The sequence below is a fragment of the Cydia amplana genome, chromosome 13 (genome assembly GCF_948474715.1).
Source record: "Cydia amplana chromosome 13, ilCydAmpl1.1, whole genome shotgun sequence".
NCBI classification, from domain to species: Eukaryota; Metazoa; Arthropoda; class Insecta; order Lepidoptera; family Tortricidae; genus Cydia; species Cydia amplana.
In genome coordinates, this window is record NC_086081.1 from 8849924 (window position 1) to 8875158 (window position 25235).

The 25235-nt window shown below is 36.0% G+C and overlaps 2 protein-coding genes across 2 annotated transcripts in view; both read left to right on the forward strand.

Moving 5' to 3' along the window:
* LOC134653486 (uncharacterized) overlaps positions 1 to 25235 on the forward strand; it is a 284313-nt gene that overhangs the window by 70122 nt on the left and 188956 nt on the right. Inside the window, exon 2 of the mRNA XM_063508855.1 lies at positions 15076 to 15109. The gene's annotated coding sequence lies outside the window, so the exon portion shown is untranslated. The remainder of the gene's footprint in view (positions 1 to 15075; positions 15110 to 25235) is intronic.
* Positions 11834 to 14025, forward strand: LOC134653711 (uncharacterized). Its single transcript, XM_063509104.1, has 4 exons — positions 11834 to 12202; positions 12390 to 12567; positions 12952 to 13183; positions 14004 to 14025. Exons 1-4 carry the CDS (start codon positions 11834 to 11836, stop codon positions 14023 to 14025), a joined length of 801 nt encoding a protein of 266 aa, XP_063365174.1.

Genomic DNA, 25235 nt, shown 5'->3' on the forward strand with positions numbered 1-25235 from the left:
AAAAATGAAATTGACTTTATTTTATCAAACAACGCCAAACAGTTTAGCGACACTAGTATAATTCAAAATCTCAACTTTAACACTAACCACCGCATGGTACGCTGCTGTATGAACTATTGCCCACCCAAAAGCTCAAGAAAAAGCTTTATCAACAAAACAACTTTTATAAATAAGAACCTGACTGAACTGGGACCAATTAACCTTAAATCTCTAACTGAAATTGTAGAATCTACCAGGCCACTAGCAGAAAAGTATAGAGAAGTGGAAAAAAATCTGACACAATTAACCAATATGAATACAAATAAGACTAAAACACACGAACTAAGTGAGACTACAATTAAACTCATGGAAGAAAGAAAAGCGATCATCTCAGAAAAGAATAGGGAAAACAGAAAGAAGATAGCTAATCTCAGCAAAACAATAAGAAAAAAAATGAGGAATGACAGGAAGTTAAAAAGACTAAGAACTATAGAGGAGCATATAATAAATACAGGTGGTACTAAGAAAGCGCTAAAAGAGTTAAGAGAAAAAGGAAAGGAATGGATTCCTAAACTGAAAAAGGCAGAGACAAATCTCACTAACCGAACAGAAATCCAGAAAGTAGCAACTGAGTACTATCAAGCCCTATACAGTAAAGAAAGTTCAAGCCCAGAGCAAGTTAACGTTGAACCGTTGGCTGGATCCTTTCCACTGCATGAAAGCGATGCGGTACCACCTATACTTGTAGATGAGGTCAAAAAGGCAATAAACTCCCAGAAGCTAGATAAATCCCCAGGACCGGATAAAATACCCAATGCACTTATGAGAGGAACAGTTGAAGAACTAAGCCAAATCCTAACAGTGGTATTTAACGAAATTCTAAGAACGGGGATAATCCCAAACCTATGGGGAGAATCAGACTTTATCAGACATCATCTTGATCCACAAAAAAGGTGCAAAAGACAATATCAGCAACTACCGGCCAATAAGCCTCATGTCAAACATATACAAAGTTTTTGCTAAGGTGTTACTAGAAAGAATATCAAGAACACTAGATGAATGCCAACCAATCGAACAGGCTGGATTTAGGAGAGACTATAGTACAATTATTGATCATATCCATACAGTAAAACAAGTTATTCAAAAGTATAGAGAGTTCCGAAAGCCTTTGTTTATAGCATTTATCGACTACTCGAAAGCGTTCGATAGCCTTAATCACACCTTTATATGGACAAGCCTGAAACAACAAGGAGTACACGAAGTATACGTGGAAATTATCAGAAGGATATATACCATCAGCAAAAGCAGAATTAGATTAGAATCAACTGGCAAAAACTTCCCTATACAAAGAGGTGTCAGGCAAGGTGACCCACTATCACCAAAGTTATTCTCCGCTGTTTTGGAACAAATTTTCAGGACCCTCGAATGGGAACACCTTGGCCTCAACATAAATGGCACACGTCTAAGCCACCTAAGGTTTGCCGACGACATAGTCTTGTTTGAGGATAACCCAAAAGAACTAGAACGCATGCTAATAGATCTAGCAAAACAGAGCAAGATAGTGGGACTGGAGCTTAACTCAGACAAGACTAAATTGATCACAAATTCTAAGAGGCAAGAAATAGCAGTCAATGGATACATTCTAGACTACGTAGAAGAGTATGTATACCTAGGCCAAATAATATCTTTCAAGGACCAAATGGATAAAGAAATCGAAAAAAGAATAGCGTCCGGCTGGAGCAAATACTGGTCACTCAAAGAAATCATGAAAAACAAACCTAGGTATAAGGATAAAAAGCAAAACCTTCAACACATGTGTCCTTCCATGTCTAACCTATGGCTGCGAAACTTGGTCTCTTACTAAAAAACAACGAGATAAACTAGCGAAGTGCCAGAGAGCGATGGAGAGGAGCATGCTCGGTATAAAATTACAGGATAAAAACCGCAACTCTGACATAAGAACCAGAACAAAAGTAGCAGACATCCTCACCCACATAGACAAGCAAAAATGGAGATGGGCAGGCCACACTATAAGATGCAAGACAGAGAAGTGGAGCCAAATAATTCTCATGTGGCGCCCCACAGATGGGTCAAGATCGAAAGGCACTCAATTAACACGATGGGAAGACGAAATTATACTCACAGTGGGACCACTCTGGACATGGGTGGCAAGAGAGAGGAAATACTGGAGGGAGTTGGAGGAGGCCTTTGCCGACAGGCACACTGAACTAAGAGACTTCATATAAATATTCAAAACTAAAATTACTACTAAAATCAACAAATATGTTCAGAATAAAGGGCTATATAATATAATATAATAAAACTGTATTTAAAAAGCAGGGCTCTACACCTTTTCCCGTATCGTCCTATAGGTATATAAATTTCCATTCCAAATTGTACGTGTACAAATATTATTTTTTAGATACCTATACAAATCTCTTAAATTATTACTCGAATACTAATCTGGCATTCGATTAACCAATGTGTAAGTAAATGATACGTGTCGCGAAAGATAAGCTCAGAAGTTTTCCTAACTTCGAAAAGACATAAATCAGGGCTCTTTCGGAATAAGGAAAAAGTATGTTGGATATTCGATATTACTTAAATAGATTACTTTGTACAGTAAACCACGAGTAGCAAAAATATTTAGATCCCAATCTACATTATAGAGGTAGAATCTACAAAAAAAGTACCGAATCATACATTTAAAGCGCTTGTTTTTAAATTCATCCATTTTAGAATAAAAAATAATTTGACAGAAATTAATATCTATACAATTTGTAAAAGGGCGTTTTTTTTCTGTTGTCCCCTACACTTTTTTTCAAATTTGGTATTTTTTATGTTATTTCTACTCAGAATCACGAGCTCTTTCTATCCTAATAAGAGAAAAAAAGTGTCCTAAGGTTTTTATTTCCATTACGTCACCATTTTTCATAGACTTTGTATGGCGGTCGCGGAATGGAAAGATCGGAAAATGTATGGACATTTTGGGACACTTTTCTTCTCCTATTAGGATAGAAAGAGCTCGTGATTCTGAGTAGAAATAACATAAAAAATCTCAAATTTGAAAAAAAAGTGTAGGGGACAACAAAAAAAAAACGCCCAAAAGGTATGCCATAATATGAGGTTAAAGATACCATAAAATGTGCCTACTCTGCTCCCCACTGGGTAATTGCGCTCGACAGTACGTACATTAAAACTATATCACAACTTCATTTAAGTGTTAAAATATAATAGTAGTGATGATCAACTTTAGATCGGCATAATATCCACATACATACATACATTTATAATAATTCTGAAAACAAAATTTTAAATTTAGAATTTTGAAGCAAATTCTGGAGCACTTTTTCCGGCAGTCGAAAAAAATATCAAATTATAGTCCTTGTTATAGTAACTATGTTGATCAAATCGAAATATAATCTTGTATCGTTTCTGCAATTCTCGCGTGGCTGAGCCCTTAGATGTCCCGTTTAAATCTTCGTGGTTGATTGTATACAGTTGATGTAACGAAGGTAAGACACGTCAATAACAACTGTGACAATATTGGGGTCGTACCTCTTTGTACCTTTGAAGCACGTGTTTCAAGATGACGAGAGGATATATCTCCAGAATTGAATGACGTCTAAAATAAGCTATACACATAAACATAAGTAGTTTAGGTATTTTTGTTACTTACCTAAAAAAAAAACAAAAGGTATTGGGCTAACGTATCATAAGCTAACAAAAATATTACTTTATGTACATATAAATCTTAATATGTACTATTTAATCCTAATTCATAAAACTTCACAAGCCTCAATTAGTTAATTTATGTTTTATCCCTTTCTTATTTTTTTATAGATTAAAAAATACTTCATTTCTTAGAATATCGTTTAATTCTTTTGACGTTCTGATTGAATAGAATCTCGTCATAATTGAGAATTAAGACTCTTCAGTTTTTAATTATAAAAATAAAATTTCTATTTAGTTGAAGGATATCGGTATCAATACTGTGAATGTAAATTACGTACTTAGTATACTTTATGTGTTAAATTTTAATTTTACCAATGTAATTAAATTTCCTTTAAAATTACCTACTTACTGTTTTCAACAATAACGTTTGTATTAACTCACATCTATAGACGGGTCTAACGCGAAATTTATAATTTATTTAGTGGGTGGTTTGAAAATGTGATGTCTACCCCAAACTTTTCGTCGGGTAGTTGCACAAATCTCTGTTTTGACATTTTGCTGGGACATCAGTTAGCCGCGACCATGACCAGTGAAACCTGTGTCGAAACGTCGGTAAATAAAGGCATGTGAATAAATTTCGCGTTAGACCCGTATAAATGTGAGTTAATATGTGTTCAAAACGCGAAAGTTTTAAATATTATAATAATGTTTGTTTTCGTTAATAAATATGAGACGCATGTCTCCAAAGTGAGTAGGTACCTATTTAATTTTGATGACGCAAGTTAGGTTGGTATACCTACTTTGTGTCATAAAAATTTAATAAGTACGCGTTTCTAAGGTGCGGACGGAAGGATTCCGTACCTTCGAAACAAGTCTGAGAAATCTTGTGTCTTATAACTCTTAAATGAGGGCCTTCTTTAAAAAAAATATTACCTACCTATCTATTGTTTTAGCGGTAATAAAAATACAAACAGTTAAAATTCAACTGTCTTTACTTTTTACGGTCCATCAATATCAACCCGTAGACAGATAAGGATGGACGGACGAATAGCAGAGGCTCAATAAGGACCCGTTTGGTACCCTTCAGGTATTAAGAGTATTAAGACTAAGAAAAAAATAAGTTTCACAAACTAAGTTTTTATTATTATTTAGACATACAGTAAGAACGCCTGTCTACAATTTACAACACGTTTAACCATTTTAGAGACAATAGTTCTTATTCCACACAAACAGGCTGCGGCTCACACTAGGGTCTCACTAACAATGTGTTGGGACTTGGGAGCCTGATGTGAAACCTACTTTGAATTGAATGAAAGCTCAAATATTCGTATTGGGGCGTTTTTTTTTGTTGTCCCCTACACTTTTTTTTTCAAATTTGGGATTTTTTATGTTATTTCTACTCAGCCGGCCTAGCCAAGCTGACAATCGCTATCGCTTCGACAACGAAACGCTTTGTGTCTCTCTGTCACTCTCCCATATTAGTGCGACGAAGACAGTTGCGTTTCGTTCACTACGGAGCGAAAGCGATTGGCAGGTTGGCTACGCGGTCAGAATCACGAGCTCTTTCTATCCTAATAGGAGAAAAAAAGTATTCTAAGGTTTTTATTTCCATTACGTCACCATTTTTCATAGACTTTGTATGGCGGTCGCGGAATGGAAAGATCGAAAAATGTATGGAAATTCTTCTCTATTAGGATAGAAAGAGCTAGTGATTCTGAGTAGAAATAACATAAAAAATCCCAAATTTAAAAAAAAAGTGTAGGGAACAACAAAACAAAAAACGCCCATTGATACCTATATGCAATGTAGAAGTTTAGATGTTTGATATTCAATCGTGCAAAATGAGTATTACTTGTCACTTTAAAATTAACATAATTGATCTGGGTAATTATCCTCTAAAAGGCCAAAGGTTTGTATGGAAAGGGAGGGGAGTAAGTTTGTATGGAAATGCCATTTTAAGAAGTTCCACGCGTATAAAGTTACTGTCAAATGTTAGTTTTATAACCATTTCAATTAGGTACACTATCTGCACTCGACTAGCTATATGTACCTATAGGGGATCATACTAGGTATACTCAGCTCACAGTCCTCACAGCCTTAGTTCTCATCGGGAGCCTAAGTGAAATCTAAGCACGCATGTATGATACCTATCTTCAGACCGGCAGCATTGTTTACTTGCCAAATATTTCCTTTAAGGTATCTTGTTTACATGGATTGTAGTTCAGTTTGAATGTGTGTGGAATGTTGCGAAGGTGTAACTCATGTAAGGGTATCATGAAACTTAATAATACCTGTAATAATTGACCAAATACTTACTAACCTTTCTATGGCAGCGGGAAATAGTACCTACGCCACTGATACGTAATTTGTTAAAACGATAGGTTTTGTTACGACCCTTTGTATGTCTAAGCACTGAGACATACTAAGGGTTAATTGGGTTCGCCTTACCAATTAAATATCCATTTCCATTTACACAGATAATAATTGAATAAATCTTGGGTTATGATTGCCAGGTCATTTTTTGATTCTCTAAATATTTCTTTTATTGTATAAATCATGTAATCTATAACAATTAGAAAAAAAAATCTTATCTATGAAAATTGCGTAATAATAAAGTCAAATTCGATTTTATAATGAAATAGGTACACATTTCTAACACCTCTGAAAAACAAAGGAATTAGCTTTAATTCTGATATCAGTCCAGATGATGTTTTAACCGAATGAAATATCAATTGCAAACACTGTGATCAATGCCGCAATGGAGGTCGTAACCTACACATAGAAACCTTATAATAAGTGCGTAGATAAAGAAGTGTTCGTATTATGTAACTGTACATAATTAGGCATTAAACACTCGCGTGATCTTACGTGAAACCCACACTCTTATTTTAATGCCTTTCGTTATATAGCAGTCACATAAACTGCTATTATATGCATGCTACTTATCATAAAGAAAAGGGTTTCTAATTAACGTAAGTACGTAGTACTAATCAAATAAACGTGGTCACAATTCCATTTTTTTTAAGTGAACATTTCTTTAGCGACGCTGGGCACTTTTTGAGGTGGGGAAAAAATGATAAACTCGAGACAGCGTAAGGCGATCACGTGACCGTAAGCCCCGTAAGGTGGCCACTCATAATTTAAATGGCATTTAAATCAATAAAGAAAAACTCAATGTTATTTGACATTTATGTTGCGGACTCCTTTTCAAGACTCTTTACCTATGTTCAAATAATTTGACGTTGTCATGGCAGTATGTAAATAAACATGTCAATGAAAAAGTGTGATCTTATTTGAGAATGATAATAATATATAATAAATAAATAGAATACCTCCGCTAAACGTATGTATTGTGTTACCGGGCGTCGGTAACATAGTGAGGTGAGTTTCACTTCTATCGGCACTCCCGGAGTGCAACCGTTGTTGCTTGTTTATTCTGTTTTTGTTCGCCAACATGGTCTGCTTGTGTGACTATTGATAGGTATTTAAATACGTAGGGTTTAGGTAGATTAAAGTAATTATTATATACCTACCTACATAGAGTCCTGTAATATAAATTGTACCTAAATTGGCAAAAACGCAGCTATCACTTATTTTTCGTCATTTATTCGAAACTGCAAACGTCCAAGTCAATATCAAACGTAAATTACTTCAGACTTAAAGCAATTCCAGTTCAGAAGTTGAATGATTAAAACTTGTAGGAGTAAACAAATTACTAGCCTTCAAACAGTGCGACATCTAAGCCCTAAGGGTTTCTGCGTTCTATGGGTTCTTGTTGTATTAGGTAAAGATTACTGAGGCAAAATTATACAACAAGTAGTGCAGAATCTACTATGCATAAAAAAATAAGTTTTTGGCAAAAAAATCAGTTTTGGTACAAGCTTTTATCGCTGACTGTACTTTTCTTACGACAGACGACTAATACTCATCGAAACAATTTTAAAAACCCCTAACACAATTAGGTTGCGTTGTTTCATCACAGAGTTCCTATGGCCACCTCCTGTTTCCATCATCAGATCAGATCGATGGTACCATAATATTCCATTGTCACCCGACTTACATGTGTATACAAAATTTCAGCTCAATAGGAAACCGGGAAGTGGATCAAATTTAACTTGCAAGATTTGATTACAGACAGACAACGGTCAGGTGAAAGTAAATAAAAGTTTGTAAAAAGCTCCATCATACGATCGATCAGATCGAGTCAGTAGCATTGACATATTATATATCTCAGGACTAGCCGAGCAATAAGAATGGAGCATGAATGGGGCCAGTACAGCGGTGTGAAAACGCTGAGTTCGCCTCACGCGCGCGCGGCCGCACGATTGGTCGCAACTGGTCGCGTTAGACTACACGATTGGCTCGAATTCGTGAGTGACACCGTTGGACTAGTACCATTTTTAGTGCACGTAAGGCCAGTCCTGAGATATAAGTCAATGCTCAGTAGTCAAACACACGTCTAAAAAGAAAAAAAAAGAATTTCTAAAAAAGCTCAAATATTTTTTACCGGCTATTAAATTTGTCAGCTCAGGTGGCCGCGTCGTTATAGTCGTGATCATAAATCAGAAAACACAGCAGACACATTTACCGCAAATTACCAATGTAACAAAACCCCAAGAATTATTAAGTTCCGGCACTCAGTTTATAAAAAGCTCTTGGCTTTTTATAAACCGGGTCGGCGGTTAACTTGAACTATTACGCCTTTAGGATTAGCTCGTGATTAAACGTATAAATTTTGAAAAGTAGGCAAGGAAATGTACTAAGATTACGTTTTAAAGTATAATTGGAAATTTATTTGCAAGATTGGTGGATGTCATAACCAGGCCTCGGAGTATTTTTAGCACGGTAAGACTAAGGAGAGCTATGGAGTCTTTGTTAACATTAAAATTAAATTCATACTCATACTCATCCTCATTAATTAAGTTCGTCCGAATCGTTTTATAAATACTTAGACTACTTATATGTAATTAATTCTGTTTACATATATTTAATTAAATGTTATATTATAAAAAAGTAATAATATGTATATGTGTATGTTAATATTATTCTATTACCCATATTGCAGTGTCATCGCTCCAATATTTTATTTAAGTACTTAACGTACCTACATACTATAATTACTGTTAAGATAAGGAACTATACGTTGTCACTGGCCGCTTTAGATAATGCACTTAATGACATCATATGTCATGTATCAACATATTAAGACGTATGATTTGTTACTTCAATATATTCATTTAAGGCAAATTTCGGAATAAATTGCTGATTTCATTATGACGGATCCACAAATATCTGAAATTTTGCACTGGATTGAACCGTACAAAGATCTTATATACGATCACGAAAAATGTGTAGTAATGTGTGTGTCTTGTGACGTACATCTCACGCAATTAAGACACACTTTTATATTAAAGCATGTCAACAGCATTCTACACAATACAAAATCTCGCCAACGTTCTTCGTTTATACAGCGCTGGATAGAACCCTATGAAGAGTTAGAGTATAATACCGATCAAGCAGTTATATAAAGCACTGTGTGTGAAAGTTCTAAATATGTGTATGAGTAAATCAGATGTCACATTATGTCATGAATATATAGTTACGTATTTCGTTATTGTGATGATCGCTGATATTTATTAGGTCTAGAGCTGTACATAATTTACTTGTACTTAATTAATGAGGATGAGTATGAGTATGAACTTAATTTTAATGTTAACAAAGACTCCATAGCTCTCCTTAGTCTTACCGTGCTAAAAAAACTCCGAGGCCTGGTCATAACACTTAGACCTAATTGTAGAACAAAGCGCAATTACGACTTTATTCCGGGTGTAATTAAATAACTTTTGGAATTTTCGCTTAATGTATTGCTTTTAATTACCTTAATGATATTGGAACGATGTTTTGCGCATATGTATTTATTTATTTAATCTTTTTTTTTTAGGGTTCCGTACCCAAAGGGTAAAAACGGGACCATATTACTAAGACTCCGCTGTCCGTCCGTCCGTCCGTCCGTCCGTCCGTCTGTCACCAGGCTGTATCTCACGAACCGTGATAGCTAGACAGTTGAAATTTTCACAGATGATGTATTTCTGTTGCCGCTATAACAACAAATACTAAAAACAGAATAAAATTAAGATTTAAGTGGGGCTCCCATACAACAAACGTGATTTTTGACCGAAGTTAAGCAACGTCGGGCGGGGTCAGTACTTGGGTGGGTGACCGTTTTTTTGCTTGCTTTGCTCTATTTTTTGTTGATGGTGTGACAATGTGCAGTTTCCAACTACCCTCCCCGTCCCAAAATCATAACTCACGGCGATCTTTCGGGAACGCTCGGCTGAATGCGATCTGGCTCCGAGCTTGACACACATCGCGCGTGTGCGTCCCGGACTCTTCAAAAATAATTCGAAAGGGTGAAGTTCTGCACCCTCAGTGTCGCGTGTGCCTTCCGAAACCAAAGGGCCCCGAAACGCGAGTGAAAGGAGTGAACAGTGCACTGTAATTTGGACAATTCAAAGGACTAGCTGTGAGTACCATCCCTTACCTATCTCTCACCCCTACACATTGTCACAATTGGTGGAGGTTGCGAAACCCCGAATTAGGTCTAATATTTTCTTGTTTGGCATTAATTAGTACGTATCGGTAACAAAATGTCCGACACAGAAGAAAAAACCGTTACTCGAGTGTCGGACATGTTTAAATATTTTAAGTCGTTAAATTTGGAAAATTTGAATCCGGCTATTAGACAATTACAGGAAAAGATTGAGTCGCAAAATAATCAAATATCAGAGTTAAAGAAACGAATTAATACGATTGAAACAGAAAAAATGTCGCATACTCCATCGACGTGCCTTAACGGTCAAAAGGTCGAGTCACCCGCGAACGCGGTAGGTGAACATAATCGAGTCGATAAAAATAAGTTAAAAGTGTTGCAAAAAATGCTCGCGGAGTTACCAACTTGTGATGGCAAGGTGGCTAAACAACTTATTAAATTTATTATCAGCGTCGATAAAATTACTCAACTCCAGCTAGTTCCCCAGTCAGAGTATGTGACCTGGATAATGACCAGGACAACTGGGTTTCTGGCGGATTGGTGGTTCCGTCGGGCAGCCGCGTTACATAATTGGCAAGATATTAAAATACTGATTTTAAGCGAGGTTTTATCTCCGATACATATTGAAACGTTAAAAAATGAAATGTGCTTGCGTTATCAATATGAGTCCGAAACGTTATTAGAGTTTGCGCATTCTGTAGTTGCGGTGGCGAAGGCGCTCAATCTGGGCTGGTCAGAGGAAATGTTAATGCAAACTATATTAAGTAGAATTTCTCCAAGGATATATTATTACATTAAATGCAACCCTATGGACATAAAGGACATGTCGCAATTAGCGCAAATAAGTAGTGAGGTCGAGGGCGCTCTTTTACGAGACAAATTGCATTCACAAAACTCGCATAACTTTTATCACCGGAACCAGTTAAATGTTGGTAGTAATACGTATCGGCAATATGGTCAACCGGCACGGGAGTTGAGTGCATCGTTTTCGCGCGGGAACCGGTTAGCGCATGGGGGCGAGCGAGAGGTCACCGCCGGCGGGTCGGGCTTGCCTAACGCAAATACATCGGTTGCTAATCAGGTTCAAACAACGCAGCGCGGCCCACGTTGTTATGAATGCAATTCTTATGGTCATTTCGGGCGTGATTGTGAACAGCGTCGTAGACGTTTACAGACACAGTCAAATTACGCGGGAAACGCGAACAGGGAGTAAGCAACGATATCCACCGTCAGCTTCCTCTCGCAGTAGTCCAAGAAGGTGGCAAAATAATTAGTTATAGGGAAACCAATAAACCATGCTTACAAGTAGTTATTTGTAATAATATTCTTACCGCGTTAGTGGACTCGGGCGCGTTTCGGTCATTTATTACTCAGGACTTAGCAGATAAACTCAAAGGTCGTCGTAAGGTGGTTACGTCGCGGTGCAATATTCAATGTACTACCGCTAGGCGACAAGTTTTTACAGCTACCGAAGTTATAACCGTATTGATTTCAATTGATAAGTTTACTTGGAAATTTGAATTTACAGTAGCACCGAGTTTAATTGCACCTGTTATATTAGGATGCGATTTTATTAACAAAACAAAACTAGTCCCATATCCATTTTATGGATACGTGATATTTGACTTTATGCCGCATTATAAAATACCATTGTTGAAAAATGAAGAGCAGCAAGATATAGTACAGTTTAACAGCATTCAAAACGATGAGGAAATTGGAGGTAAAATAGAAAATTTATTAGGAAAACACAAAGAAGTCGTAACGGAAAAATTAGGTAAAACTAACATCCTGAACTATGAGATAAAACTCATTGATAATGTTCCGGTTCGCTCACGATTTTATCCGCTGTCGCCGCCGAAAGCCGCGGAAATGGAGGCACATATTAAACAACTTCTTGATAAAGGTATCATTGAAAAATCGAGTTCACCATATGCGTCACCAGCATTTTTAATCGACAAAGCCAGTGGTGGCAAGCGACTTTGCTGCGATTACAGGGCGGTAAATAAGAAGATTGTATACGACAGTTATCCAATGCCGTCGATTGAATCAGTTTTCAGAATCAGAATATTTAGGCGGGGCTAGGTATTTTTCAATAATTGATCTTAACAGCTCATTTCATCAGATACCGTTAAGCGACGAATCTAAGCCGGTTACAGCGTTTATATGCCCCTTTGGGTTATTTCAGTACAAATATGTTCCTTTCGGGCTCTGTGTAAGTCCGCAGTCATTAAACAGGGTGGTCGATATGATATTTGGTGATATAAAATACAAGTATATAATCCCATTTGTGGACGACATTTGTGTTTTTTCCAAAGACAAGGAATCGCACGTGCAACACCTAGACGAGGTGTTGAGTAGACTTGGTAAAGCAGGGTTAACAGTCAACCCAAAAAAATTAAAACTATGTAAAGAGTCGGTACAGTTTTTAGGGTATAATATTAGTTATTCCGGTTTAGCCGTCGACCCCGATAAAATAAGTGTCGTTGTAAACTATCAGGAACCGAAAAATTTAAAACAGCTAAAAACATTTTTGGGGATGACTAGCTTCTATGCAAAATTTATTCCTCGATATTCGGAACTTGCCGAACCGTTAAATTTGTTAAAAAAAAAAGATGCCAAGTACATCTGGGGGCCTAAACAGGTTGACGCATTCGCACGATTAAAACAGCAATTGGTTTCACCTAACGTTTTGAGGTTTCCTGACTTCTCAAAAAAAATTATTTTACAAAGTGATGCATCTGGAACAGCTCTTGGAGCTGTGCTTCAGCAGGAAGTGGACGGGGCCCTGGCGCCGGTGTGTTACGCGAGCCGCACGCTGTCGAGCGCCGAACGTCGCCAGACGGTCTACGAACTAGAGTGTGCCGCCGCCGTATTCGGAGTCACTAAATTTAAACAATATTTAGAAGTCGCGCCGTTTGAACTTCAAACCGATAATGCTGCATTATCTTGGCTTTTTGAACATCCTAAACAGATTGGAAAGTTAGGGAGGTGGATACTTCTTCTGTCCAGATTTAAATTTGATATTAAACATATTAAGGGCAGTAGTAATAACGTAGCCGATTGTTTGAGCCGTATGTACGAAGGAACGGATGAAGTCAATTGTTCCGCGCTTCAGGAATACCCCGTTACTAATGATTCGCTTATAAGACACCAGGTAAACGACAAATTTTGCAATGATTTAATTATTCAAATTAATGGTGGGACTAGGGTTCCAAAATATAAAATTAAAAACGAGTTATTGTGCCGGCAATTAGGGAAAACAAACAAATGGCGAATAGTATTACCTATTCATTTAAAAAATGTAATTTTAAATTATTATCATGATCAAGATATAGCTGGTCATCTAGGGATAACAAAAACCTTAAATAGAATAGCCAGTATTTTTTGGTGGAAGAACTTGTATACGGATATTAAAGAGTACGTAAGGTCGTGTTTGCTTTGTCAAACGACAAAACCATTAAATAAGAAACCGGTTGGTTTGATGACATCAACTGTACCTACCGAAACTTGGGAAAGAGTTTATATAGATTACAAAGGACCATTTCCGATATCAAAGAACGGAAACAAATATATTTTGGTTATTTTGGACGGCTACTCAAAGTGGGTTCAGTTGATTGCAGTACGGGCGGCGACCGCTGCTAACACCGTGCGCGCGCTGTCGAGGCTCGTGTGGGCGAATTACGGACCGCCGCGAACTATCGTATCTGATAACGCAACACATTTCACAGCCGACGTATTTAAACAAATGTGCCATGTTTGGGGAATTAATGACGTTAAAATATCTCCGTATTACCCACAGGCAAATGCAGTGGAACGCGTAAATCGAAATTTGAGTATAATGTTAAATATTTATTGTAGGAAAACGAAATCTATATGGGACGAGTCGCTACCTAATTTCCAGCTTGCTCTCAACACCGCAGTCCATGAGAGTTCAAATCGTACACCATCATCTATTTTTCTCGGGCGGGAAATTAGAAGTCCTTTAGAAAATAGGTGGGAATTAGATAAAATAATTTCTGAAGGTAACTCGACCCATAACCACGTACAAACTACAGTAGTTCGGAAGTTAAACGCTGCACATGAGAGACAAGAGCATTATTATAATAATCGTAGGAGAGCCAATATTTTTAATGTAGGGCAACAAGTACTCGCGAAATGTTTTCCGCTTACAAACGCCGATCGAGGAGTATGCGCCGCGTTTTGTCCGCGGTGGTCAGGGCCATATACAATTAAAAATATTACAAACGGTCAAGCCGCGCTAATTAAGCCGAATTCAAATAATGTTGTAAAAAGAGTAAATATATCCCAATTGAAGCCATACTGTTCGAGATTAAGTGGGGGGGGATGTGACAATGTGCAGTTTCCAACTACCCTCCCCGTCCCAAAATCATAACTCACGGCGATCTTTCGGGAACGCTCGGCTGAATGCGATCTGGCTCCGAGCTTGACACACATCGCGCGTGTGCGTCCCGGACTCTTCAAAAATAATTCGAAAGGGTGAAGTTCTGCACCCTCAGTGTCGCGTGTGCCTTCCGAAACCAAAGGGCCCCGAAACGCGAGTGAAAGGAGTGAACAGTGCACTGTAATTTGGACAATTCAAAGGACTAGCTGTGAGTACCATCCCTTACCTATCTCTCACCCCTACACATTGTCACAATGGTGCGGGACCCTCCGTGCGCGAGTCCGACTCGCACTTGGCCGGTTTTTTTCTTTATTGAGGGGCTTTTTCGATTGAACGAATATGTCACCCCATAAAAAACAGACTTAATTAACAAAGTTAAAAGAAAGTAAATAGCCACATCTAGGTTAAGTACATGCACGAAAGAAAATATTTAAATAAAATATTTGTAATCCTTTTTTTATTGTTTCAGATAAGTTTTACTGTAAGAAGAAATATGTGAATTGGTGAGTACTATCTAAAATATCACATAGATATATAGCAAACTAAAGAGCCTTTTGAGGATACACGCAATTTCCTGTATATAATGTTTTCTGAGGTATTTGCGCAAACTCGAGGATGATAAACAAATCCGAAAGGGTCCAAGGGCAAATTTTCCAACGTAAACATTTATAATCTCTTGAAAAGGGCCGCGCTAAACATTTAGCCCTGTTGAAAACTAACCGAATCCCTACCCTTACTTTATGCAACATGAGGTGGATAGATAGGTATATCAATTTATATCTAGTTATTTTATTGGCAGGAACGAGGCAATGCTAGTGATTCACTGCCGTATTCGAACTTCAAGATATTCACAAGAGACGACACGTACTAGATCCATTCTAGATACGTTATAGTTTAGATTTCAACTAGTTCTCTTTTGCAGCGCAATTCGGGCAACCAATGTCACTTTTACGATAGATCCTGTTAGATATCTATTAGATGTGAATTAGATCTCTAAGTAATATCTTGTGGAAATCGTTCAAGAGTATCTCCAGAATCGCGGAAATGTCAAATTTGACAGGTTAGCTCTTAAACACATCGTTATCGTATCTTGGCGATGTCTAAAAGATATCTAATAAATGTCTATTACAAAATCCGAATCTGGCCCTCATTCTGAGACTCTATGGGGCCCTTAGTTGCCTGAAAATAAATGATATTTGACTTGCTACTCTTGCCTGTTGCGTTCTCGCGCGCGACTCCATACATCTTGCGCGACTTCATACAAGTATCATATGGACTCGCGCGTGTTAGAATATTGTTATTCTATGTACAAATTGTATCACGTATAAAACTGACCTAATTAAACACTTAACAAATGCTGTCAATTTATGTGGGTATGTACGATACGAAACCACGGTTGACTAGAGAAACAGTAATTTAACCTACTAAGATTTGTAAACTACTTTGAAATGATTATGTTTTGTATTAATATTACTGATTAATAATTATTTATAACGGAGTTTATTGAAAAGGTATTCTAATAGTTTGATTCTGCATAATTCGATAAATGGACTAGGTACATGAGAAACTACTTCTGTGACGTCACTTACCGAATGACAAGTGGCATGATCAACCAGTTGCCAGGTAGAAATGGTATAAAAGGGACCGACCGATCCATTATTGATTCATTCTGCTTTGATCATTCTGCTTTGAGCATTCTACTTTGCGCTGCAGCACTGAGTTAATCATCGCCAAAGGAATATTGAAAGTTAAGTAAATACTATGTTGGTAATTATTGTAATAATTATGTACTTACTTGATTAATTAGATGGGTTAATTAATTAATTAAATTATTTCTTACTGAATTATAAACTAATAGTGATTGTATTTATTTGTTGTTGATGATAAGGTGAATATATTGGATTAGTTAAATAAAACAGTTTTATGTTCAATTACATCTGTTTATTATTTTATTTATCTTTACTTAAAACTTAAATAGTATCCAGTTATTGATATAGCAGTTTTACATAATTATGAATCAATGTAAATAAATAACTTAATGATAAGTTTTGCCTTTGCAATTAATATTGACTATTAATTTTGAATTTTTATTAATATAAAAAAATATATATATGTCGGAGCGAGACACCAGAAAGACGTATTGCAGCATTACAGTTCATAGTTAGACGCCTGTATAAAATCGATTAGCAATGTTTGGCGTATTGTTGAACTAAAATGACAGGTAGAAGGCTTTGGAACGTCAAGATGTGTACCTATCTTGAGTGAACGTAGGCACGGGCAGGCATTTTTGTCGTTATGTTGGTAGACTGGTCAGGCAGGTTTTACCAACTTGAATTGGAGGCGGGAGCGGTTGGCTCCGCCGCTGGAACTGGCTTCCTTCTTCTTGATCGGACCGCGCTAGAGATCGGACGTTAGCCAAGCTCGTGCCTAATTCGCTACGTTCCTGAAGGCTTACACCTGAAGGATTATTCTGAAAGCTTATAGATTCTCACGTTCTTTAACCGTTTAGCTAAGTGTTTTATTCCAAGTGTTATTTTGATTTCTTATGTGCCATTAGAAGCTTACTTTTGTAAAATAAAGAAACTATGTGTTGTTTTGAAAAGATATGTCCCGCCGAGTTTGTTGCCGGGTTAAATCTTCTCGGGTCAGAGGTGTAGGGTTGGAACCGGTTTAGTTTGACTGAAATAAAGATTTGAACGATTTCATGTGATCTTTTTATTTTTTTAATTTAACCAGTCAACATTCTAATCTAATAGCAATTAGTTCTTTTCATCATTTAGTACTGAAATATAGTAGGCACTAGTATGGTTAATGAGTCCGAATGTTTATTTCATGCGTTGGTAGCATACCTACTATTTTGGCTGTGAAGTAATACATCTAGGTACTACCCCCACGCGCCCACCGCCGTTAGGACCATCCGTTCGCCGACATATATATTCTTTAATCTAACACGCGCGAGAATGCAACTCATGCTAGACGGTCTGATTTGACTTGATAATAATGCCGAAAGTGAGGGTAGTTTCTCTCCTCCCCTACCGCTGCCGTCACCCACGTCGAACAATCGGTCGCGGTGAACTTCATTCGAATGATAAATATAATTTATAGTTGGTCAAACCAATTTGTCAGTAAATAAGAACCAAAAAAACTATACTCATCCTTTTCTTTTGGGTGTTAGTACTAGTGTAAGACAAAGATAGTACGATTCTCTCTGTCTATGTTTGAAATAAGACAGTCCTTTGACAAACTATATTGCTAAATATAGTTTTTCTACTCGTCGACTGCAATGCTTGAATTAAGACTTCGTATACCAAAGTGAAATCGCATAGGTACTTTTTTCACTATGGGACCCCAACTCAACTATAATATTAATTTCGATACAGTTTAGTCAACTATAATATTCATTTCGATACTGTTTAGTCAACTATAATATTCATTTCACCTCAGCAGCTCGAACAAGGGTACTTTGGTACTTAAAAACACTGAGTGAGACAAAATGGGCAAAATGTGATTTTGCTCACTCGGTGAGCAAAACGCGATTTTGCTCACTGTTTTTAAGTAGCAAAGTACCCTTGTTCGAGCTGCCGAGGTGAAATCTTAATTGTTGGTATATCTTAAGAAAACATGAGTGAATAGAGGTAAGTGATGAAGAAGGAATACATTTTTCGGGTTCTCTAATATGTTCTCACTGCTGAGGTGAAAAGTTTTGTAAACTACAAGAGATCAAAGTTATTTACATCTCGTGCGCTTCTGAGTCCCTTACTACGCTCAAGATTCTTATAGAATCTTTCGCTTTCACGGGACTCAAAATAAGCACTCGAAGAAATATCAAACTTTGATCTCTTGTTGTACAAATAACTATTTCGATACAGTTTAGTCAACTATAATGAAATTGACCGATCGAAAGCGCGGAGCAAGTACCAGGGCCTCATGAGTTACGAGAAGGTGTCGTTGACCAACCGGCCGGGGGCGCGGGGCGCGGGGGCCGGGTCGCGTACGAGTATGAAGGTATCGCGGCTGCTCGCGCATCTTAGCTGTATACTTTTGGTTTCTTTACCTACATATATGATTCTTCTACTAGTTTTTAGTACATTATTGCAGAGGCCGGGAAAGGGCAATTCGTGGATGAGTTTCGATTTTGTCGGACGACGCGTAGCGGAGTCCGACAAAGAAGACGAATCCACGAATTGCTATTCCTGCCGAGGCATATATAGTGCTTTTCTCCAAAACATGCGAGGAAATAAAGTAAAATAATAATTATTTAAGCATCGAGCATCACTCAAATCGAAACTTTACATCAAAAACGTCAAAAACAATTTCCCTCTTTAAATTATTTTTAAAAGTTAAAGGCACAAACTTATTCTGCCATTCAGTACCATTCAATATTCGTTCATTGAAAATATAGTTGGTCTAACCAAATTGTCAGTAAATAAGAACAAAAAAAACTATACTCATCCTTTTCTTTTGGGTTCTAGTACTGGTGTAAGACAAAGATAGTATCATTCTCTCTGTCTATGTCAAACTATAATTGTGAAATATAAGCTTTATGAACACGGATGAGATCCTTAAAAATATAAAAATAATCTTTGATTTTATTAAGCAGTATTCGCACGATCATACACGAGCACAACGGTCTTGTAAGAACGAGACATGTAAGGTCGTTTATATTACTATCTCACTCTATCCTATAGCTTGAAATGATAGCTGATCGGGTCGTGTAGACGCGGCCCGCGGCTATAATAATTGGCTGTTTGCTTTTTTTATTTAAAAAAAGTAAAAAACACTACAGTAATAAGTTATTACTGTAGTGTTTTTTTACTTCCCGTCCGTTAGAACAGGACAGCGATAGTTTTATTTTTATAAATTAGAGTTTGACAATAAAGAAGTACTTCCGGTACTATTTTTGCTACCATAAAGTGAACATTTCCGAGCATATTGGAGAAAAAGTATTTTTTTTGTTGACTCGTAGAAAAAGTATTGTATACAATAGTGATATAATCAAGCTTTTCAATCTCGTACCTTTACTTAGGCCACTCAGCAAGCTTCGTTGCCTAAACCCGGTACTCGACTGAAAAGCTCTCCATTATATCACGATTGTATAAAATACTATTGTCAAAGAACTTATTTTTTTTCCATGTATCTGTTTTGTTTTTATTTTAATATTATTATTATAGTTTTTTTATGTAATTCGACATTAAGAGACCTTATACATCTCTAAGTAATTGTATTACGTTAGTTTGATTTGGTAGTTGCAGTTGTATTTTATAATTGTTGATGTATTATTATTATTTTTTTGCTTGTTGACGTGTAAAAGTGCCCTTGTGGCCTATTTGCTGAATAAATGTTGAAGTTTGAAGTTTGAAGTAACGGCCTATGTAGATAACTTATAAATCAGAGATTAAGTAGATATAACAGTAATGTAAAACCTAGGGTACGCTAGGGATCGAGTCGCTCATAGATGCTCTGTCTCAATACCCATTAACGATAGCCCTCGGGCAACATCGGGTCTTACTTTTGTCTTTGTTGTGATTTACTTGAGCGCTCATTAAGGTTTTATTGTTAAAAGTACAAAAAAGGATAAACCTAATCGTTATAATATTTTAAGTGTATCTTCGAAAGAGATTATCATTTAAGCTGTTCTTTAATTTTCACCATATTTAACAAAATTTGATATTAAAATAGGTAATTAAAAACTTCATGTGGTTTTGCATGATACTTTTATTAATTGTAGGTGTAGGTACCTACATAATGTTCCTTGATTGTATATGATTTTATTTTGCCTGTAGGTTGCTTATTAACCCTTATCTTGGCATTGTAACACCCATGATACATGGAACTTTAAAAAATCTAGCAGGTTAACTTTATTACCTAACAAAATAATTCTGTCATAAATATGTTGAGCTACCCTCCTTTATTATAGAAAAAAATAATGGAGACATGTGTCATTGTAAATTATTTAGTATAGCTGGTCAACCAAATCTTGTCAGTAAAAAAAGGCGCGAAATTCAAATTTTCTATGGGACGATATCCCTTCGCGCCTACATTTTTCAAATTTGCCGCCTTTTTCTACTGTCAAGATCTGGTTGACCAAGTATAATAATCAACATGGCGCCGTGGAAACAACAAATTTCGCACTTATTTCTTAGATTAATATGTATTTTCCCATAATCTACATTTTGATGCATTAACTATCTGTTAGTGCATAAATATTTCCATTGCGGTCGAATTTTAAAACATTTAATACACAGAATCTTACATGAAACTATTATGTAGGTATTTGATACATTGCCAAGAACTCAGAATTGTACATGTCAAAAGGATTGTATTACATTTAATACATTGTCAAGTTGTCTTCATAATAGGTTTACATGTTTTTATATATTTTTCTATATTTCTAGGGTTACAAAACATGTTTCAAATATGTCATATTAGTTGTCGTATTATTTAGTTACTCAACTTTGATTTTTTTAAAGTACTAGATGTTTTTTAACTGTATATTCGTACGTTGTAGCATTATTACTACGCCGTAGCTCGTAGCGCGGAATTTTTTTGTATGCCCAACGCATTCATGCATACAAAAAATGCCCCCTAAGTAAAAAAATATATTTTTTTAGCTTTTATTTATTTGTTTACTTTTAATTTTTTACACAACTTTTTGTTGACGACTTTTTTGAAACTTTACGAGATCATTTTTTTCTCCTATGTGATCAGGTATTCGTAGATATAATTTATTTTTACAGGTTTAATAGTCATCTGATGCTTTAGATTGCGTTTAATAAGCAATAAATGATGATTTCTGTTGCACTACATGTCTTATTTTTATTAAAACCCACATTTTTCTTTTAAAAAGTAAGTAACTGGTTTGTCGAGGAATTGGCATTGTATCAAGTAATATACATATGATTTTCCAAAACTGGGAAAACCTGGATTTTTTCCTTATTTTTTTTATAAGTATGCTCAATAGGTGACCAAAATCTAAAAAAATATTATATTTAAGATATTTTGAGCCTTACCAAGATAAGGGTTAATTTAAAACAATTGTTCACCTCAGCTACTTAGAAAGGCTCTCTTTATTCTTTGAAATTAAAGAAATTTCTTGGAAACAACGTTTGTTTTCCTCTAATAGATTGAGACCCTGCGGGACGCTCTAGATTAATTAACTACTCGCTACATTCGCGCTTCAATTGTTCAGTACCTTCCTGCTCTGTTTTTATTATAAGTTAGAACGGCAAACCTCATTCATGCTGGCATACAAATAAGAACTCTTTTTTATCATATCTATACCCCTTAATAAACGTACATATATATAGGTATACACATTTTTTTTGTGTCCAACTTATTGTAATGAATTACTCATTTTCTGTAATTTCCTTAATTAACTAGCTTAAAGGGAAATAGGATCCTATGATCATACATCTTAAAAACATTGACTACTGAAATTTTACATCATGTTTTTAAAATGTTGGCAATCATCGTTAAGAGTCACCTTTTGATCCTACTTGACATTTTAAATACATAAATATACTTTCACACAAACTAATAAATATACAATGTGTTTATACGAGTATTTCGCCTAAAGTAACATAATTTATTACCTCCACTTTCACGAACTAATTAAGATATTTTCAATAAGGCAGGTTCACGGCAAACCCTCACACAAGTGCTCCTTATAATCCTGGGTCAAGTTTAAGTAACAATAAAGTAGAAGTAGGTTGTAACAACTCTTGAATTTCTGTGAAGTTCTCGACCTTACTTTGCAAGGGATTTTCATAATTTCGTTTTCGTTACTATGGTAAGTACTAGCCTGTTTTTGTTAAATTAATCCCGTGTCTTTCTCATGACACCTTTTAAAAATAAATTATCACTTGAATAAAATAAATATTAAGCCAAGTGAAGAGTTGAGCTGATGAAAGTTAACATATTTTAAGTAAAAAATGCTTATAAGATCTGATTCATAAGCAAAAAAAATGTAGGTACTTAGTACAAAGAAGATCACAAACAGCGACTAATGTGACATACCTACCATTTTTTTTTTTATGCAGATGTAACTACAGCAATTGCCTATTTTAGGCGTATACTACCAAAAAATAAGAACAAATATATGTGTACAGACAGGCTTTGGAGTTTTCACAGCACGATAAGACAAAAGTCAACTATGGAGTCGTAATTAACAATAAAATTAAAGTCATACTCTTCCTCATTCTCATTCAGCAGTTTTGTCCTGAAATGCGTAATGCCTATATACATAAGTAATATAATTAATTATATATAAACACCCTAAGAATTCGCTTCTAAGAAATTGAATATTTAATTAAAAATGCGATATCTGTAGGTATCGAGCCAAGTTTTATAGGAGATAATTATGGACTTAGTGAAATTACAATTTACCACAATTTATATAAGAGCTTTTGAAATAATAGATGATACCTACGTATTACACAAAATAATTGCAGGGCGAAATGCTGTATGTTAGAATTACTGAAAGAAAATGAAAACGAGTATGACTTTATGTTAACCTCCGAAGTCTGATTATAGGACACAAATAGAATATTTTAAATTTATAATATCAAATCAAATATACATAAAATTTTACTGTATAGTACAAATAACAGAATAAGCAAACAATGGCAATCTACCATCTAAGACATCTAAGTACACTAATGTACCTATCTAAGTACCTACTAGTTCTACTTATTATGTGTAAATAAAAAAATACTTATATCCAGTGACTGAAATGCCATACTATTAATAAATACATTCCTTGTATAACAATAGATATATTGACCGTGACCCAAAAACCATTTCTTTTATATATAATAGCGTGGAAATCAGTATGTAATTAATTTGATCCTTTGGCGGATGCTGTCCTTCATGTAATGGCTCCCATAAACTAGGTCAGTACGCGATACTCAATGGAACACTTTCGGGTCAAGTACGCCCTGTTTATAGAACAGGTGCATGAAGGACTCGAGGCCGGGAAACGCTACCTGTAGCTTCACAGTTTGCCAAAGGGCGCTTTGCCTAATGCACTAATGGATACGGGAAAAGGTGAGTTAGAGTTTCGTACATAAAAAAAAAGCGGCCAAGTGCGAGTCGGACTCGCCCATGAAGGGTTCCGTATTTAGGCGATTTATGACGTATAAAAAAAAATACTTACTAGATCTCGTTCAAATCAATTTTCGGTGGAAGTTTACATGGTAATGTACATCATATATTTTTTTTAGTTTTATCATTCTGTTATTTTAGAAGTTACGGGGGGGGGGGGACACATTTTACCACTTTGGAAGTGTCTCTCGCGCAAACTATTCAGTTTAGAAAAAAATGATATTAGAAACCTCAATATCATTTTTGAAGACCTATCCATAGATACCCCACACGTATGGGTTTCATAAAAAAAAATTTTGAGTTTCAGTTCAAAGTATGGGGAACCCCAAAAATTTATTGTTTTTTTTCTATTTTTGTGTGAAAATGTTAATGCGGTTCACAGAATACATCTACTTACCAAGTTTCAACAGTATAGTTCTTATAGTTTCGGAGAAAAGTGGCTGTGACATACGGACGGACAGACAGACGGACAGACAGACAGACATGACGAATCTATAAGGGTTCCGTTTTTTGCCATTTGGCTACGGAACCCTAAAAACGATGTGTTCATTCCTCGTTCAAAATTGAACCTGTGTATATTATAATACACATTTTCATATACTTTCATATACGGTTTAGGCTAGTTTGTTTTACATTGTTTTTTCCTGATCTGTTTTTTTTACCCTAGATGCTTACTTGTTATGGTACATACGTTCAAAAATTGTTGAGTATCAAATTATATCCGGAGAGGTAAGCATTCTACCTGATTCTGCCGTTCCAATTTTCCCTCTAGGGCCGTACGAGTATGGAATGGGTAACTCGTATCTTTTGGCGCGAACGAGGTGAATCATATTTATCGCATGCTCGCTTATTCTTAACTAAGCTTTCCCCGCTTTTGGAAAGAAAATGCAGATTTTATGTTAATGTTATGGACAAAGCGATTAATTTCTCATTATGCTAAGCGTTTGCGCATTATTTTGTGTAGTACTGTGTCGGAGTTAAGTAAAACAGAGAAAACTGTTTTTGATAATTGTTTTACTGAAATTGAAACTTGAAACATTGGCGTTGCTGCTTATAACACTGTTATATAGCAAGCCAGTTACTGGCGCCCAAACGTGGACTTCAAGTTTTCTTAGCCCCACGTTGGGCGCCAATATAGCTAACTAGTGCGCCCGGTGACTGCGCCATGCAGACAAATGTATACACTATGTAAGAACAGTATGAAAATACGAGTGAAAGTAATTGTGTGATACGGATATATAATGGTTGAAAAATCACGATACTTCTTGAGATAATTAAATAAAGCCAAATACTTACTGAAATTACAATTTGAGTTTCGTTTAATGTTTTAATGACTTGTCCCTAATACGTGTGTTGGTTGAGATTATATTCGGATATATTCGGAATATTACTCATCTTAACCGCAAAACGCCTGAAATTGCTCAAGGGTCAAACGATCTAATGCTTATGATGGTCTCAGATACAATAGAGATCCGCTGAAGTTTCTTATTTGTAGTATTTTTACTGATTATATGGATTATGGATAAT